General features: G+C 38.0%; 1 protein-coding gene across 6 annotated transcripts in view; it reads right to left on the bottom strand.

The window, feature by feature from the left end:
- The window catches only part of HMCN1 (hemicentin 1), a 517,313-nt gene that overhangs the window by 358,472 nt on the left and 139,406 nt on the right, over positions 1-19,435 (bottom strand). For all 6 annotated transcript variants that reach the window (XR_010663324.1, XR_010663323.1, XM_065936211.1 and 3 more), the window contains exons 3-4: positions 19,147-19,305; positions 17,807-17,929 (exon numbers count right to left, since the gene is read on the bottom strand). Coding sequence is in view for 4 of the 6 variants with exons in the window: in XM_065936211.1 (XP_065792283.1) it covers positions 17,807-17,929; positions 19,147-19,305 (282 nt within the window). In the remaining 2 variants the exon portion in view is untranslated. The remainder of the gene's footprint in view (positions 1-17,806; positions 17,930-19,146; positions 19,306-19,435) is intronic.

Here is a 19,435-nt window from a genome sequence, read left to right as displayed (position 1 = left end):
AAAGACTAACATATAGGAGATAGGCTTCGGCATTGTTGAATGAGTACATGCGTGAAGAGAATACAGCAAAAAATTAAGATATAAATAAATAAGAGAACAGAGCACCAAAGAATCGATGCTTTTGAACTGTGGTGTTGGAGAAGACTCTTGAGAGTCCCTTGGACGGCAAGGAGATCAAGCCAGTCCATCCTAAAGGAGATCAGTCCTGGGTGTTCACTGGAAGGACTGATGCTGAAGCTGAAACTCCAATACTGTGGCCACCTGATGCAGAGAGCTGACTCATTGGAAAAGACCCTGATGCTGGGAAAGATCAAGGGCCGGAGGAGAAGGGGGCGACAGAGGATGAGATGGCTGGATGGCATCACCGACACAATGGACATGGGTTTGGGTGGACTCCGGGAGTTGGTGATGGACAGGGAGGCCTGGCGTGCTGCAATTCATTGGGTCACAAAAAGCCAGACACGACTGAGCGACTGAACTGAACTGAAGTGAAATAAGAGAAGGACAGAGACACAAGTAAAACTACCCTATAGACACAGATTACATGAGACAGCAGGTGAAGAGACGATGTGCTTGCTGACTGGGAAAGCTAGTGTGAAAACAGAATGGAAAGCATTTTAATAACTGACTGCAAGTCAGGAAGGGAAGGTGGCAAAGACGACTCATGCCATTTGGGCTGGGATGAATACAAGAAGGGTGGTAATGTCAAGAGCAAAGGGGAGCTCTAAAAATGAGCATGTCAAATGCACAGAGGAGCATGGAGGGTACAGTCCAAAGGTTGTGAAGAGCTGGCCATGACTGAGTGACTCAGCAGCAGCAGAAGCAATGGATTTAAGTATAAGTCTAGACAGAGAGAAATGCTATAAGACATTAAGTAGGATAATGGGAACTAGAACAGAAAATGAAAAGTGCCATTTTAAATAATACTTCCAGGAGAAAGAGACATGTAAGTAATGATCTAAATGAACTGAGGAAAGAAGAGAAACAACAGAGAAAGGAAGAAAAGCCTAAGTTATAATATCAGGAGAAAGGGTATACTCAGAAGCTAGCCAAGGTTGAAAGACAGACATTTAGAATAAGAGGAGGAAGAAGTAACAGCAAAGGAGGCAGAGAAGCAATGGAGATCTACTACAAAAGAACATTAACCATATTCGGGATGCTCAGGGCAAGGGGGTTTCCAAAAAAAGAAAAAAAAAAGCTAAATGGTCTACAGTGTCATCTTTTACTAAGAATGAAGACTGAGGTTATTCTTTGATTACATGAATAGTTCTAACTGGGTGGAGAGAGTGAAAATTAAGACGCCAGAATAAATATGTATGAGGGGACAAAGTAATTACCATTCAACAAGTCTGATGAAGAAGAAAGAAGCAAAATTTAGAAGGTGGAGTCTGGTTTTTCATTTTGCTTTTGGATGAATGAGACTTGACTTATCTCCTCCCAGATTCCAGGATCTGGTATTTTGAGACCCTGGGTCTGTGTGCTTCATCCTTTCACTGCAGTGTAGAGCCTTGCAACAAACCTGGTCTCTAAGTATATGCAGTGTATTTGATTTTTTTTTTTAACTGAAAATGCTTTCACTGTTTTTATTTTATTTTAAAAGTAATATATTCATTATTGTGAGGCTTTCCACGTGGTGTTAGTGGTGAAGAACCCACTTGCCAATGCAGGAGACTTAGGAGCCTGGCAGGCTACAGTCCATTGGGTTCCAAAGAGTCGGACACAACTGAAGCAACTTAGCATGCATGCACGTTCATCATTTTAAAAATTTTATAAAAGTACATAAAATAAAAAATATTAAAATTACCTGTACAGTAATTACATCAGCATATTTAGGTACAACCTTTCCTATTTTTTTTAGAAATATGCATATATATATGTAAATGATTAATGTATTTTTAAAACTGAAGTCTTACCAGATATATAATTTCAATAAACATCCTTTATTTTTTTTTTGTTTTTTTTATTATTCACATTTTATTTTATTTTTATTTTTTCAGTGGGTTTTGTCATACATTGATATGAATCAGCCATAGAGTTACACGTATTTCCCATCCTGATCCCCCCTCCCGCCTCCCTCTCCACCCAATTCCTCTGGGTCTTCCCAGTGCACCAAGCCCGAGCACTTGCCTCATGCATCCCACCTGGGCTGGTGATCTGTTTCACCATAGATAATATACATGCTGTTCTTTCAAATAAACATCCTTTAAAGGAACAATAATTCTAATTATTACTTTTATACTAATTTGGTGTTTAAATTTTAAAATGCATTATCAAATTATTGGGTCAATATATTAATTTAATAAATATCATTTGAATGGATAATGGACAAATTTTCACCAATGGGTTACTAATTATGACGACTTTCTTCCTATTCCCAGAAGAAATTAATATTCAAATTTTAAATGGTTTAACAAGACCGTGTATTTTTTCATAAGTTCATAATTTTAAAAGTTAATACAATATTCAAACAATGGTATTTTTAAAGTAAATGATCTGTGTCTATTGAAGATTATAAATAAGAATTTTGAAAATCTTCTTTTTCTTTCTCTTCATTCATTCATTCACACCAAAGTTGTTTAAATTATATGGTAAAAGACCTTAAAGTACATTTTCCTTCTGGGGTCTTTAGCAAAAAAGAAAAAAGCCATTTGTAATATTTGTCATAAAGCCAAATCATGTACAAAGAGTTACAAGGGAGCTATCAAAAGTAGCTCATACCATCTCTCAAAATACTTTGCTTTTATAACCCTATTACAACTGGTTCATTCCAGGAATGCATAAGGAAACCTGGAAAATATATGAAGCATAGACTCTGTTTCCATTTATTTACTCTAAATCACAAGGAAATTTCTTATATAAAACCACCTTTACTTTGACTCTTAACTCTTAACTCTACTGCAGGAATAGAAGCAAAAAATTAAGATTGTCCCTGATGACTGTTTCTAATTTATGCAGAAACAAATGCAAATAAAGATAAATCATGATATGTATTTGGCATTTACCTACATTTGCAATCTAGTATCTTCATGGAATTGTCTATCACTTCCTTAAATAATCCTACTGTTTCCAATGCTGTCTGTTGGTTCATTGTACAGAAATATTAGAAATAAAATCATGCGTTTTCTTCACTCTTTGTATTCAATACATGTATTCAATTCATCAAATCCCTTAAACTGTCTTTTAAAGAAACAAATTCATATGCTTTCTCCAGAGGTATTAAACTACTTTTAATTGATAACAATTATTTCTGCCAAAAGTACTAACCAACTCTTTCCTTCCAACTTTAAAATAATATGGATCTAAACATGTTTTTCATATAAAAGTTATGTTTTTTTCAAATGAATAGTAATTATATAAAAGGACTTCTGGGTAGGCAATTAACAAAAGAAAATTAGAAAATTGTATAAACTCTTCTATGTCTAAAGATTAATGATGTCCAATTACCTCGGGCCAAATTATTTAATTACAATTATTAAAGATAACTACTAACAGTACCTCTTGATCTGGAAGCAGTGTGCAGTAACCAGACCTTTTTATCCCCCACTTCTATGATAAACAAAAGACTGATGTTTGGTATCCTGGGCATATAGATGTCTTAGCCAGATGGAACAACTGGCCTAGACATTCAGAAGCTTTTTGGGTAAGAAGGGACTAAGATTATAAAATTCTTCCTCCCAAGATTCAAAATTAGGTCCTTTTCAGAATAATTAAGACACATGATCTCACTAAATTTTCACCAAAAAAAATCTTGCTGTCTTTAGTAATTCCTAGATTGGACAATTAAATGTAATTGGCTTTCTTTTTTCCCATTTTTTTTCTTCACTAAACTACAGTTGATTTACAATGCTGGGTTAGTTTAAGGTATAAAACCTAGTATGTACATGTATATGTATATGCGTGCCTACTAAGTCACTTCAGTCATCTCCAACTCTTTGTGACCCCAGGGACTGTAGCGCTCCAGGCTCCTCTCTCCATAGGATTCTCCGGGCAAGAATACTGAAGTGGGCCCTTCGCCAGGGATATATATGTATGTATTTGTATATATATATATACACCCACACATATATTAAAAGAAAGTGAAAGAAAGTGTTAGCCACTCAGTCGTGTCTGACACTTTGTGACCACAGGGACTGAAGCCTACCAGGCTCCTCTGTCCATGGCATTCTCCAGGCAAGAATACTAGAGTGGATTGCTATTCTCTTCTCCAGGGGATCTTCCCAACCCAGGGATTAAAGTCAGGTCTCCTATATTGCAGGCAGATTATTTACCAACTGAGCCATCAGGGAAGTCCCATATATGCATGTATGTACATGTATATATACATAAATGTTTGTGTATATACTTATATATATATGTATGTATATGTACTTTTTCAGATTCTTTTCCATTATAGGTTATTACAAGATATTATAGTTCCCTGTGCTACACAGTAAATCCTTATTGCTTTGTAACTGCTTTCTTAACAATAATATAAATCTTTATAAAATACAATATTTTTTGAAACGACAGGTATATAACCTCTTAAATCTGTTACTTCTTTTATTCTTTCTGAAATAAGATCAGATATACTCTGACATATATATTTTAGGTGTGTACATAGACAATGATTGAGAAAGTGTACCTACTATTTTAACATAGACATATGCTTTCTCTATAAACAAAAAACTTTAAAAGGAACAATTAAATTTTAAATACATAAAATATGAAAGGAAACATCCAAATTGTTGAGGTTCTATGAAAATGGCTCAGTAGAATTTTATCTGCTTCAATAATTTTTTTCATATTTTCTTGTGTCCCTTTGTGGTTCCCAGTCGAAACTCTTCAAGAGATCAAGATCAGTGATTTCAGAGGCTAATTAGTTGTTTCAGTTTTAAATATCAAGCATTTGGCACATTTTTTTCTCTCAACTTGTCTTTAACTTCCATCAAGTCTTCTAAATGGAGAAAACAGATTGTTTCTTTCAAGTCAGTGCAGATTTGAATACATTTTTCAAAGACTGAGATTGACACTGTAACTTTTTGATAAGTAAGATGCCTGCAAACCTAGAATTAGATATGCAAGTAACTGATTGAATTAAAGATGACATCTCCGTTAATATCTATATTTTACTTCAGCTTCTAATCAAAATGGAGAAGAAAATGGCAACCCACTCCAATATTGTTGCCTGGAAAATCCCATGGACAGAGGAGCCTGGTGAGATACTGTTCATGGGGACACAAAAAGTCAAACACAATTGAGCAGCTGAACAAAAATCAAAATAGAATCAGCTACATTGTTTACCTGAAACTATCAAAACACTGTTAACTGGCAATACCTCAATAAAAAACGAAAAACATTTTAAAAAATTTTGCAATGCACATTAAAAAAAAGAATCAGTTAAGTAAACAAGTTTATTTCTTTTTCTACTTATTTTCATCCTGTTGAACATATAATCTATTTGCTAATATCTGCCCTTAAATAACATTTTTTTTTCTTTAAGGAATAATCTTTCAGGCATTTGTAATAGCTTCTTTTCTCCTTTCTCTTTGCTTTTTTGGTATTTTAGAAAGAAAATTTAGTGAGTGGTATCCATTCGTTTTCTGAGTTTCGTAGACAAGTAATGCCAGAGATGAAACATCATGACTCTCTTTACATTTCATATGCAGGGAGCTTTTTTTCGTGGGTATGACTCCCATGGCCCTTACAGAAAGTACTGCCACAGTCTGTAACTAGTGCTTCAAACAGTTCCCAGAGCCAGCATGGAAAATGAAACCATGAAATGAAAGGTGGAATTCTCATTTTCCTTACAGAGCATATCTTTTAAATACTCCCTATTCCCCAGTATTTCACATTGGAGAAGGGCTCTTTCTGACTTTTGGTATATTTTGCCTAAATAAGATTCTGTTGAGAACAGTCATCTTTTTCTCCCCACATGCAAGGAATATTATATTTTATGGATATTTTAAATGCCATCCTGAAAAACTGTTCCCATTCTCAGAGGCCTGTGAGCAATAAATAGTTTTTTAAACAATAAATTGTTATATTTTGGGTTTTTTCTAAACAACTGAAACCATAAAATACACATGGCTTCATGTAATCGTCTTGATGACCTGTAAAGCACTCCAGGTGCCCTGGAGAGATAAGATAGTGACAGGAGTGTGTGTATCCGGCACACACTCATGAAAACATGTCAATCGGCACAACAATAAAGGAAGAAAGCATTCCACTGGAACTAAGGTATGTATTCCCTTTTTGGTATTTTTGTGGATGTAGAGATATCCATCTTATTTTAAAATATGAGCTCTGAGCTCTCCACTTCAACACTTAATTAGGTGAATTCAAAGAAGGGGTAAGTGGAAACATTTATGTGTTCTTTTCACACATTTCCAGCAGCTTTCTAGATATTATAACTATCTCATACATTTTCCAATTTCAGAAGAATCACCCATTCCTACTTATTTTCAAGGTCAGCAAGGTTATGTTTTTGAAATAATGACTGGAGTGAAACTTGAAACGGAGGAAAAGAAAATGACAGACACGTCATTTTGGAGCACTAACTGTTCAAAACCCTGGGTTTCAGAGTCTCATCATTAAGCTAGCTCATACACAGAAAGCTCTTGTTCTGAATTCTAATCACAAGTAGCCTTTAGCAATATTGCAGGAAGAGGCTGTGTTGAATTCATCCTCCAGCAAAAGCTTACAGCTTTTCTAATATCAATACTGACCTCAATGAAAAAGAATATAAAACTCACAAGAGAAATACATCCAGTAATTTCTAATCAATGAGGCTCTTGGTTGCCAGGTTGTTCATATTTTTCACCTGATCAGTTGCCAATTGTCACGTCATTTTCCTGGGTTTCAGTTATTGCCTCTGAAATATCTAGTAAGTTCAACTCTTCCCTTCCCAATGGAAACAAATAAAGATGTTTTCTTTAGAGTCTCAATACCTGTCACATACAGAAAAATGATCATCTGTTCTGTCTTCCTCCAGAACTCCATGAACCTGTCTGTTCCTCAGCTCCAGGACACTTCGCCCAATCACCTCCCCCTGCTTCTTTCCAGGCAGGGCATCCAGGGACTCTTCCTACTTTCCTCTCTTCTCTGCAGCTGGCAACTACCCAGGCTGACTCCAGGTAGACTCCCGAGCAAGTGGGATTTATTCTCTTTGGAGCTTCCTGAGAGTGCTTACGATGTTATTATTATCACTAGTGCTTTATAGGTTACAAATATGGCTAAATGAGGCCATGGGTACATTTGGGGGTGGGGAGCAAAAAATAACATAACTTACTGCTTAAACATTTTTCTAATGCCCATAGATCTGTGATGATTAAAGGAATGCACTCAGCATAGTGCCTGGAATATAATAAGTGCTTTCTAGGGGTGACCTATGTTATTACGACTATAATTGATACTATTATTATTCCCACAATAAGCAGTTAAACCCTTTACCTTTAAGCAGTTTTACTGTGATGTGAAAATAAGAAAACATGACAAATACAGGGCAATTGTAAATATTTGAGAATCTCAAAAAGCCTTTACTAGTCTGGGTTCATTCTTCCTTAAGTATTTATTTGTAAAGGTGGAACTCACCAAAATACCCCACGGGAGAAGGACATCCCAAGGACCTACAATAAAAGCAAAATCATAGGTTCTCTCTGGCGTAGGAGGACCTCGAGGCTCGCTGATTTCCATTCTCCTGGGACTCTATTCGGCTTTTTACATGTATCCCTTATTTTATTTAAGCTTCACGGCAGTCCTGTGAGTTAATGAGTATGCCTGTTATCACATGAAGAAAGTCTCAGAGAAGTTACAGAAAGTTTCCAACTAGCTAAAGGCAGAGTACTCATTTAAATCCAGATCTCCCAGATCCTAAAGCCCCATCATAGCATCTGTGTTTGGTTATCTCAATACAAATGGACGCTAAATACATATTTGTCTTAGGAAAAAATTTTAAAATATTGCTGGAATACTTTGACTAAAATACATCACTAAATAAAAATAATAATATTTATTGGTATGCTCTAAATACAATAACTTTGAAATAGGTACTATCATTCTCCTCTTTTTCAGATGTGGAAACTGAGAGAGAAAGACTGTAACTTATGTAACATCCCATGGCTGGGATACGAGTCATAGTCCCAGGGCCTGGAGTCTTTACTGCACAGTTCTGCTTGTACTGGAAACTTTGATTTTGCCCCTCCAGATGACTGCTCTGTCCTCCTTTAGGCTCCGCATCCAGGGATGCTGACCTTTGAGAACTGCTTCACTAGGGGCTCCATGGCCTCCCAGCTTCCAGTTAGACAGGGTGAAATGAAAAGCATGAAGAAAGACTCCCCAGGTTTTATCCTCCACGGCTGCAGTGTGCCTGTCAGAGGATCTCAATCTCGATCTCCCTGGGCACTGGTCCAAACCCTCTCCTCTATTGTTGCTGGACTCTCAATGCTTCAACACTGCCTGTTGGCTGCTTAGCCCAGCCCACACCTTGGTAGTCTGCTATTCACTAAACTTTCTTTTGCCCCCGCTGAGTGAGCCATCTCTTTTCTGCTCAGATAACTACTGATATCCTGCTTCTTTAATCATTCTTAAAGTAAAAATTCTGGGATGACTTCCCTCTCTCCTTGCTGCTGTAAGAAAGTTGATAGTAGACTCCCAGAGCACGTTGGCTTCAGCAATGGCTGGGACAGTCTTGCCTACAAGGGAGGAGAACTTAGAACCAAGATTTCTAAAACCTTGGACTTTAAGTACCCTGCCACTTATTCAAAGAAAAGTCGATAGCATTTTCAGTGCCTTTCCAATCCCTTATAAAGTAGTCAATTTAGATCAGATGCCCAAGTCGACTGTGCTGGGTACTACTGAGGACAGTGAAAAATCTGGCTTAAAACTCAACATTCAAAAAACTAAGATCATGGCATCTGGTCCCATCACTTCATGGCAAATATATGGGAAACAATGGAAACAGTGACAGATTTTATTTTCTTGGGCTCCAAAATCACTGCAGATGATGACTGCAGCCATGAAAGTAAAAGATATTTGCTCCTTGGAAGAAAAGCAATGACCAACCTAGGCAGCATATTAAAAAGCAGAGACATTACTTTACCAACAAAGTTCTGTATAGTCAAAGCTATGATTTTTCCAGTAGTCATGTAAGGATGTGAAAGCTGGACCATAAAGAAGGCTGTGCACTGAAGAATTGAATCTTTTTAACTGTGCTATTGGAGAAGACTCTTGAGAGACCCTTGGACTGCAAGGAGATCAAACCAGTCAATCCTAAAGAAAATCAGTCCTGAATATTCACTGAAAGGACTGATGCTGAAGTTAAAATACTTCGGCCACCTGATGCAAAGAGCCTACTATTGGAAAAAGATCCTGATGCTGGGGAATATTGAAGGGGAAGGGGATGATGGAGGATGAGATGGTTGGATGGCATCACAGTCTCAATGGACATGAGTCTGAGCAAACTCCGGGAGTTGGTGATGGACAGGGAAGCCTGACATGCTGCAGTCCATGGGGGTCACAAAGAGTTGGACACGACTGAGCTACTGAACAACAACAACAACTATTGAAATTTCCTTATTTGCTTAATCTCATGTGGTTCTATCGTATCTATCAATGAAGAAACTTCAAAGATCTTGCTATCCCAGTGTTCAGTGTGCATAAGGTAGCTCAAACATGTGCTGAACAAATGAATCAGGATGGAATCTCTGATGTCCTTTACTGTTAAAACTGCATCATCTGATGAAAACAAAAGAGGAAATCAGAAGTGGGATTCACCATGATTATGGGTGCAGTTACAGGATAAATAATGTATATGTTCCCTACATTCAGACATTTACAGCCAGCAGCAGTTGAACCCTGAGCAAGATGGTCTGCTCCCTATGCCTCTTCCCCTCATCTGTGAAATAGAGGTGATATTCATGGAGTCTTTTTTTTAATTTATTTTTTTATTGAAGGATAATTGCTTTACAGAATTTTGCTGTTTTCTGTCAAACCTCAACCTGAATCAGCCACAGGTATACATATATCCCCTCCCTTTTGAACCTCCCTCCCATCTCCTGCCCCATCCCACCCCTCTAGGTTGATACAGAGGCCCTGCTTCATGGTGTCTTTCTTATAGGCAGTAGTAAGGATTAAGTAAAATGAAGTAAAATAAAATTCAGCTCTTGCTTAGTGGCCACAGCAAGCACCCAATCATTCTGATCTGGTATCATTTTCTAAATCACACAGCATATTTTCTTACATTCACACCGAGGAAAGGAAACAGTTGTGGGAGTCTTTCATGTCTGATAGAAAATCAAGAGGAATATGTCCATGCCAAACAGAGTAGCACAGGGCACCCACGCTAGAAGAAAGTCCTGGGTATTAAAAAGGAATGTTGGAATTAAAACATCCTACACCGACAACCTGCAAGTTATATGATAGGACAGTCATTAAGATATATTCTCATGAGACTTCTAAATATCATCATTGATCTCTTTCAAAAATGTAAATTTCTTGACAAATATTTCTTTATTTAATAAAATTTCTTTCTGCTATAACATAGTCAGCTAGCCAGCATCACTTAGGAGTGGGGAATAAAAGCAATCCACAGGTGTGGGATGTAGATGGAGAGGTTTGGGGGCAGGGGTTGTAAACGGAGATATCTGAAGACATCGGCTGGAAGAGGTGGAGAGAAAGGGTTGGGAGACAGAACAAGTGAATCACCCACTGGATGATGGATCTTTTGTGTTAGGTTCTTGGACACAAGAATATAACATCTGTGGGTAACTTTGAGATTTCTAACTTGGACTTAAACCTAGGAAGCATTAGTTGCATCACTGACAATCACCCAGTTTACAAAGAAATGAAAGACTCAGACTGTTCAGTTCCTTTTCCGTCTTCAAAGGTGAATTAAGTACATCTTTGAGATGTGCCTTAACTTGTATTGCCAAAGAGTAATACCACACAATGATTTATATACCCCTGATGCTCAGCCAAATACTTCCTTTTCTTTGGTTTCTCTTTTATGTTAAATAAAGATGAAAGATACCTAGATCTTATCCAAAACAATGAACAGAAGAAAGAAAAAAACTTCAAGAAATCTCAAGAGAGTTGACACAAAATATAACCTGCTAGCTTAGGAAACTGATGAACTGGGTTAGGAGGATAAAGCATAATACCCAACAGATTCCTTTGGAAACAAAAGATGAAAAAAATAACTCTGTTAAAATGAAAGGACTCAGTCTGTGTATGACTTCACCACAGTTCTCACACCTATTAAATGTGCAGACATCATTATAGCATCTAGGTTCCTTAGAGTTTATAATATTTACAAAATAGGAGAATCTGGAACAATTAGAAAAGAGAAATGGCTCTATTACATGCTAAAAATTTTGCAAATCCAATTTCAACACTGTCATTCTGTTCTTTGTTTAAAAAAAAATCATTTACTTTGGTGGCTTTAAGGAATATATTGGCTTATGGGGCTCCAGAAACCCCTTCAGAACATCTCTCAGATCTTCAGATGTTCAGAACACATCAAAAAAAAGAACCATCTCTCCAGCCTCTTCCCAGACTGTCCCACTCAAAGTTATTTCCCAACAACAACAAGAAGCCATCTGGTTTCTGACAAACACAGTGGCACAATTTCCCTACTTTGAAGCAAAATAACAACATTTATAAGGATTAAAACAATACTAGTTACCGATTATTGGGCACTTACCCTAGAGTGGAACTTGGGAGGAACACTCTATATGCATTATCTCATTTAATATGATAACAACTTCCTGAAATGTATAATTCTACTATCCCCATTTTACATTTACATATTCCTATTTATCCTTTCTTTTACAAAGAAACTGGGACTTACAAAGACCATGTCACAAAAAAATACAGAATTATTAACAGTTAGGAGGACTTCCTTGATAGTTCAGTGGTAAAGAATCTGCCTGCAATGCAGGAGACTTCAGTTCAATTCCTGGGTCGGGAATATCTGCAGGAGAAGAAATAGGCCATCCACTCCAGTATTCTGGCCTGGAGAATTCCATGGACTGTATAGCCCATGGGGTCACATAGAGTTGGACATGACTGAGTGACTTTCACTTTTATAAGTTTAGTTCTGAACTGAACTGTTCAGTCACTCAGTCGTGTCCAACTCTTTGCGACCCCATGAATTGCAGCACACCAGGCCTCCCTGTCCATCACCAACTCCCGGAGTTTACTCAGACTCATGCCCATCAAGTCGATGATGCCATCCAACCATCTCATCCTCTGTTGTCCCCTTCTCCTCCAGCCCCAATCCCTCCCAGCATCAGGGTCTTTTCCACTGAGTCAGTTCTTCGCATCAGGTGGCCAGAGTATTGGAGTTTCAGCTTCAGCATCAGTCCTTCCAATGAACACCCAGGACTGCTCTCCTTCAGGATGGACTGGTTGGATCTCCTTGCAGTTCAAAGGACTCTCAAGAGTCTTCTCCAACACCACAGTTCAGAAACATCAATTTTTCGGCGCTCAGCTTTCTTCACAGTGCAACTCTCACATCCATACATGACCACTGGAAAAACAATAGCCTTGACCAGACAGACCTTTGTTGGCAAAGTAATGTATCTGCTTTTTAATATGCCATCTAGGTTGGTCATAACTTTCCTTCCAAGGAGTAAGGGTCTTTTAAATTCATGGCTGCAGTCACCATCTGCAGTGGTTTTGGAGTCCAAAAAAATGAAGTCTGACACTGTTTCCACTGTCTCCCCATCTATTTCCCAGGTGCCATGATCTTAGTTTTCTGAATGTTAAGCTTTAAGTCAACTTTTTCACTCTCCTCTTTCACTTTCATCAAGAGGCTTTTTAGTTCCTCTTCACTTTCTGCCATAAGGGTGGTGTCATCTGCATATCTGAGGTTATTGATATTTCTCCTGGCAATCTTGATTCCAGCTTAGGCTTCTGCCAGCCCAGCGTTTCTCATGATGTACTCTGCATATAAGTTAAATAAGCAGGGTGACAATACACAGCCTTGATGTACTCCTTTTCCTATTTGGAACCAGTCTGTTGTTCCATGTCCAGTTCTAACTGTTGTTTCCTGAGCTGCATACAGGTTTCTCAAGAGGCAGGTCAGATGCTCTGGTATGCCCATCTCCTTCAGAATTTTCCACAGTTTATTGCGATCCACACAGTCGAAGGCTTTGGCATAGTCAATAAAGCAGAAATAGATGTTTTTCTGGAACTCTCTTGCTTTTTTGATGATCCAGAGGATATTGGCAAATTGATCTCTGGTTCCTCTGCCTTTTCTAAAACCAACTTGAACATCTGGAAGTTCTTGGTTCACGTATTGCTGAAGCCTAGCTTGGAGAATTTTGAGCATTACCTTACTAGCGGGTAAGATGAGTGCAATTTATAACTGAGGATGCATTTATTTTTAAGGTACCATAATATTCAACTCTAACTGGCTTAAACAAAAAGATCACTTCCCTAATTCTTGGGCTTAGAGGTAGGATAGTCTGAATGTTTACTTAATCCAAAGGCTCTGGACTTCCTTAGCTCTTTAATCCCCCTCATATTTATTTCAAGCTCAGACTTGTATGAAGATGCCTATACCAGACGTGGAATTTACATTCATGCAGGACAATATCCAGAAAATATCTTTTCCAAGACACCCTTAGCTAAGTCTCTCTTGAGATTTAATGACCTTTCATGAACCAACTGAAAGGGGGATTGGAATTGCTATGGTTGGCAAAAACATTAAAGCCCATCCCTGTTGGCATTAAACTCCAGCTTACAATAATGGGCAGTTTTAGTAATGCTTTTATCTAGTCTTCTTCTACCTAGCTGAACTTAAAGATCTGAGTATCAACTGATAATCTAGGAGAAAAAGACTATTAACATAGCAATGGGTTAAATTTCTGTTATATATCTACATCCATACAATTTTCTGTAATTTATACCAAAACTTTTAAACTGTTATTCCTATAAATTATTTGGTAATTTGGACCATAAAGAAGGCTGAGTGCAGAAGTATTGATGCTTTTCAACTGTGGTGCTGAAGAAGACACTTCAAAGTCCTTTGGACTGCAAGATCAAACCAGTCAATCCTAAAGGAAATCAGCCCTGAATATTCATTGGAAGGACTGATGCTAAAGCTGAAGCTCCAATACTTTGGCCACCTGATATGAAGAACTGACTCATTAGAAAGGACCCTGATGCTGGGAAAAGTTGAAAGCACAAGAGGAAAAGGGCAACAGAGGATGACATGGTTGGATGGTATTATCAACTCAAAGAACATGAGTTTGAGCAAACTCCAGGAGATAGTGAAGGACAGGGGAGACTGGTGTGCTGCAGTCCATGGGGTCATGAAGAGTCAGACACAACTGAGTGACTGAACAACAGAATTCTTTCTTAGGACTACGCATCATCCCATTTGTTTAATAAGAAACTCTGTACCTCTGTAGGGCTTATAATCTTCATTTAAGACAACAGTATTTTCAATTTTTCATAAATCAATTTTCTCTGATTATATGAACATAAATTGTCACACTAATGGGACAGACAAGGTTATATTCTAGCTCTGGGATCCAAACCTAATAATGTCCTACGTTTGTCATCATTTAATCACTAAATCGTGTCCGACTCTTTATGACCCCATGTATTGTAGCTCGCCAGGCTCCTCTGTCCTTAGGATTTCCCAAGAAGATACCGGAATGAGTTGCCATTTCCTTCTCCAAAGGATCTTGTGGACCCAGGGGTCAAACCTGTGTCTCCTACACTGGCAGGTGAATACTTACCACTGAGCCACAAGGGAAACCCAACAATAAAGTTCTAAGGTTCTCCCTAGAAGTTTCAGTTCAGTTTAGTCACTCAGTCGTGTCTGACTCTTTGCAACCCCATGGACTGCAGCATGCCAGGCCTCTCTGTCCATCACCAGCTCCCGGAGTTTACTCAAATTCATGTCCACTGAGTCGGTGATACCATCCAACCGTCTCATCCTCTGTCGTCCCCTTCTCCTCCTGCCTTCAACCTTTCCCAGCATCAGGGTCTTTTCAAATAAGTCAGTTCTTTGCATCAGGCGGCCAAAGTATTGGAGTTTCAGCTTTAACATCAGTCCTTCCAATGAATATTCATGACTGATGTCCTTTAGGATGGACTGACTGGATTTCCTTGCAGTCCAAGGGACTCTCAAGAGTCTTCTCCAACACCACAGCTCAAAAGCATCAATTCTTTGGTGCTCAGCTTTCTTTATAGTCCAACTCTCACATCCATACATGACCACTGGAAAAATCATAGCCTTGACTAGACGGGCCTTTGTTGGCAAAGATCTCGAAGTTTATCCAACTTGTTTTAAGTATCTCCAAGTTATACCTGCAGGTTCAGTCAGCTGCTCTTTCAAATGCACTAGGCGCTTGCTGACCGTAGCCATGACTCTTCTCACCTCTTTTCTTCTGTGGTACCTTCTGCTGGGAAACACCCTGTCCTCTGGGCATGTATCCTTTGTTGCCATGAATGCCCCATCTACTGCACTGAACACCACTACCACTCCCCAAAAAGCCTCAGAACCCCCTAAGTGGGTGGTCTCCTCACTGATGTAAGAGAGAATGATGCTCTTCCCCATTATGCCCTACTTCATGCTAATGGTATTGACTGTACCCCAGAGTCTCACATAATCCCAGGTTAAAAACAACTCCAAATGGTGGCATTCCCATCATCAGGGTCAAGCACAAGGTCCAGGGACAAGAAACCTAGCTCCAGAGAGAGACACCGTGCACGCTTCTCCAACCTCAGGCTCCCAAACTCTCACGCAGATGTCTGTTCAAGTAACTGTCAAGGTCTCCCCCTGCAGTTGTCAGACCTGCCCAGGCATTTCTGAACTGCTACAGTGGACACTGAGGGACACTTCGCTCACAGCTTCCCTCAGAGCTCAGGGATGCTTCCCTCATAGCTCAGTCAGTAAAGAATCTGCATGCAACACAGGAGACCCGGGTTCAATTCCTGGGTCAGGAAGATGCCCTGGAGAAGGAAATGGCAACCCACTCCAAAATTCTTGCCTGGAGAATCCCATGTCAGAGGAGCCTGGCAGACTACAATCCATGGGGTTGCAGAGTCAGACATGACTTAGTGAGTAAACCACCACAATGGACACAATACGGACTCAAGTCATAGTTTCCTCCAAAGGCTGTTTCTTACAAGAAAATCTGTTTACACTTAAGTGATCTTCCATGTTTGTATATCACATATTAATAAAAAATATTTTAACTAAATTATTTATTCTAGAAATCTGCAATGTGCCATTAGTTCCTGCATGATCTAATAGGAACTCTTTAGTCATAAGAGGACATAGTGAACCATTTCTTTCAAGGCAAGGGAGTCTGTCATGAAATGAACAGAACTTGTTTATTAACTATATTCCCTGTGCTGTCCATTATATCCTTAAAACTTATTTATTTTATGCTTATTAGTTTGTACCTTTTAAATCCCTTCACCTGTTTTGCCCTATCCCCACCCATTCCCCTCCAATAATCACAACTTTGTTCTCTGTGGGTCCGCTTCTGTCTTGTTACATCTGTCCGTTTGTATTATTTTTCTTAGATTCCACCTATAAGTGAAAATATATGGTATTTGTCTTTCTCTGTCTTATTTGACTAAGCATAATATGCTCCAGATAATTTATATATAAATATATAATTTTGTATATATTAATATATAATTTTGTATATATTATAAATTTATATATTTATAAATATATAAATATATAAAAATTTATATATAATATGTATATTATATATATGTAAAATCCTGTGTTACAAAGAAAAAAAAAACATCTTTTTAGCTCATATCAGAAACTTAAGTATTCACCACATATTAGATCACAAAAAAAGAGGAAAATAAGAACACACACACATCCACATGTATGTATGTATATGTGTATATATATATATATATATATATATATATATGAGTATGTGTGTATATACCTGTGGATATATATTTATGTATGTGTGTTTATATAAACACACACAATACAGTTAATCATGCTTTTTTATTCAATAGTTGAAAACTGTTAAGAAAAATTTTAATATTAATTGCAGTAATGACAAACAAAAAAATAAAATTTGTATATAAAGTTTGTATAGATACCCTGACCACATCAAATCAAACATGAATTATGCAAATGTCATATCTTATCTTCATTTTGGCATGTTCCTAGAAACTTACCTGGGAGTCAAATAAATAAGTAAACAAAATTTTATCATCACAGGTAGGGTCAAGGTAAGGTTACAGAACGAAAGACAGAATCATGACAATTAAACATATCTCAAACACATTTTTAGAAACTACAAAGATTTCCTTAATATATGTGTTATAGACTATCATAAAAATTTTTAGATAAGTATATAGTTATTAAGCAATAGTTTTTATTTCTTATTTTAGAGATCAAACTTCAATAGAATTTGACTCAACAACTAACTTCTTATATTGTAGTTTAGTGAACAAATGAAAAATGAGTCAAGGAAGAGTCAAATCAAGCCTCATTTTACCAGTTATCCAAAAGCTTTACATCAGAAATACAAACTAACCTTACTAAACAATAAAAATTACAAAAATTTTCAAGTTCCACTAAATAAATTTTAAATAAATGTATACTCAAATGTAAATAATTCATCAGTATAGCATAACTGTCTAGAAATTAATACCAGATAAACCTATGCTTCTGAACATCAGTTTAATGCCTTTATTACTGTGTAGCCCAGGGGGAAAAACTTTTCTGTTTGAATTGTTCTTGAAATCAAAACTGACACAATTAGGTTTGCCCAAGTGATGTTGATAAGGTAGTAATAAAGTAGAAATAGACCCACTTTATTAAACTGACCTCATTAACTTGTTTTTTGTCCAGATGGAACACTTGACCAGAACTTGTAGAGGCAATTTCTTCATAGACTCTGTATCCAATATGGCTTCTGTCATCACAATCTCCAGTAAGCACAAATACCACCTACAGTTTTTGAAAAAGACAATTTAAAGCATTTGGGGAAATCATCATATGGTTATTGAGCACTTGCTGTATATTAACATACTTCCAGACAAGTGGGAGACGCGTATGTACGTGTGTGTGTGTGTGTGTGTGTGTATCTTCCTGATTCATGCAATTTACAGGTGATCTTGAAATTAACCTTACAAAAGAGGTAAAGTTTACTTTGTCATCTTTGAATCAAAGCTTGGAAATCTGACTTGTTTTGGCCATAAGCACAAGGCAAAATGCACACTCTACTGGTTCCAAACTGACACTCAAGCTGCTGCTGCTGCTAAGTCGCTTCAGTCATGTCCGACTGTGCGACCCCATAGACGGCAGCCCACCAGGCTCCCCCATCCCTGGGATTCTCCAGGCAAGAACACTGGAGTGGGTTGCCATTTCCTCCTCCAATGCTTGAAAGTGAAAAGTGAAAGTGAAGTCCCTCAGTCGTTTCCAACTCGTAGCGACATCATGGACTGCAGCCCACCAGGCTCCTCCGTCCATGGGATTTTCCAGGCAAGAGTACTAGAGTGGGGTGCCATTGCCTTGTGCATGTCCACTTGATCTCTTAGTATTTCTGCCTTGGTCATGACAAGATTATGCCTAAACTAGATTACTGGTCTCAGAAAGAGGTGGAGAAACTTGCAAGGAAGAGCCAAGTCACCCAGAGATCAGCTGAGATAAGCCAAAACCAAACTATGCCTAGACACACAAGTGAGCAAGCAGAGCCTAGGGCAACTGAGTCCGACAAACATGTGAGAAATACATGACTATTGTTTTAAGTCACTGAGAGTTAGAACAGCTTGTTACTCAGCAATAGCTAACTGATACAATGAGTAATTGACTCAAACAAGATTTCACATAGGAGGTGACACTGGAAATACAGGCTTTTTCTGTTAGGGCTGTACTTTTGTCAGTTATATGGATAAGATGATAACAAACATCTTAATTAAACTGTAATCATTTCTTTTCCATATTGTGAAACAATGCATTTACATGCTATGTACAAATATCACATATCCATTTACACTAAATGACACATACATACATACTGGAGCCCTTATATATGGATCCGTAATTGTAGTTATTGACATTTGCCACACATGGCATAGTGAGAGCAGAGGCAATCTCTTACATGCTGTAGTTCTTGCAGCTGCGTTCAGGTGGAAAACTGGGGGGTGGGGGTTGACGCTACTCACCTGTGACTGTTTCTGTTGGATAAGCTGCAGCACCTCATGAGCGAGTCGATAATCCTTGGATCGTGCATCAGTGAAAACATAGATGAAAGACCCAGGAAGAGAAATTTCCAAGGCAATTTTTATAGCTCCAATACTCATTTCTGGACAGTCACCACCACCCTGTTGAGAAACAGTGAGAAAAATCCTATTATTACACTAGCAAACAAGAGAGAGTTATGACAAATGGTCTTAGAAGCTCAAGAACCAAGAAAGTTCTCTTCATTTCTATTTTCTGTCTGTTTGCCACTGG

Source organism: Muntiacus reevesi, chromosome 5 (genome assembly GCF_963930625.1).
Source record: "Muntiacus reevesi chromosome 5, mMunRee1.1, whole genome shotgun sequence".
Taxonomy (NCBI): domain Eukaryota; kingdom Metazoa; phylum Chordata; class Mammalia; order Artiodactyla; family Cervidae; genus Muntiacus; species Muntiacus reevesi.
The sequence above is the reverse complement of the archived record's forward strand: the minus strand, read 5'-3'. Positions and strand labels throughout refer to the sequence as shown.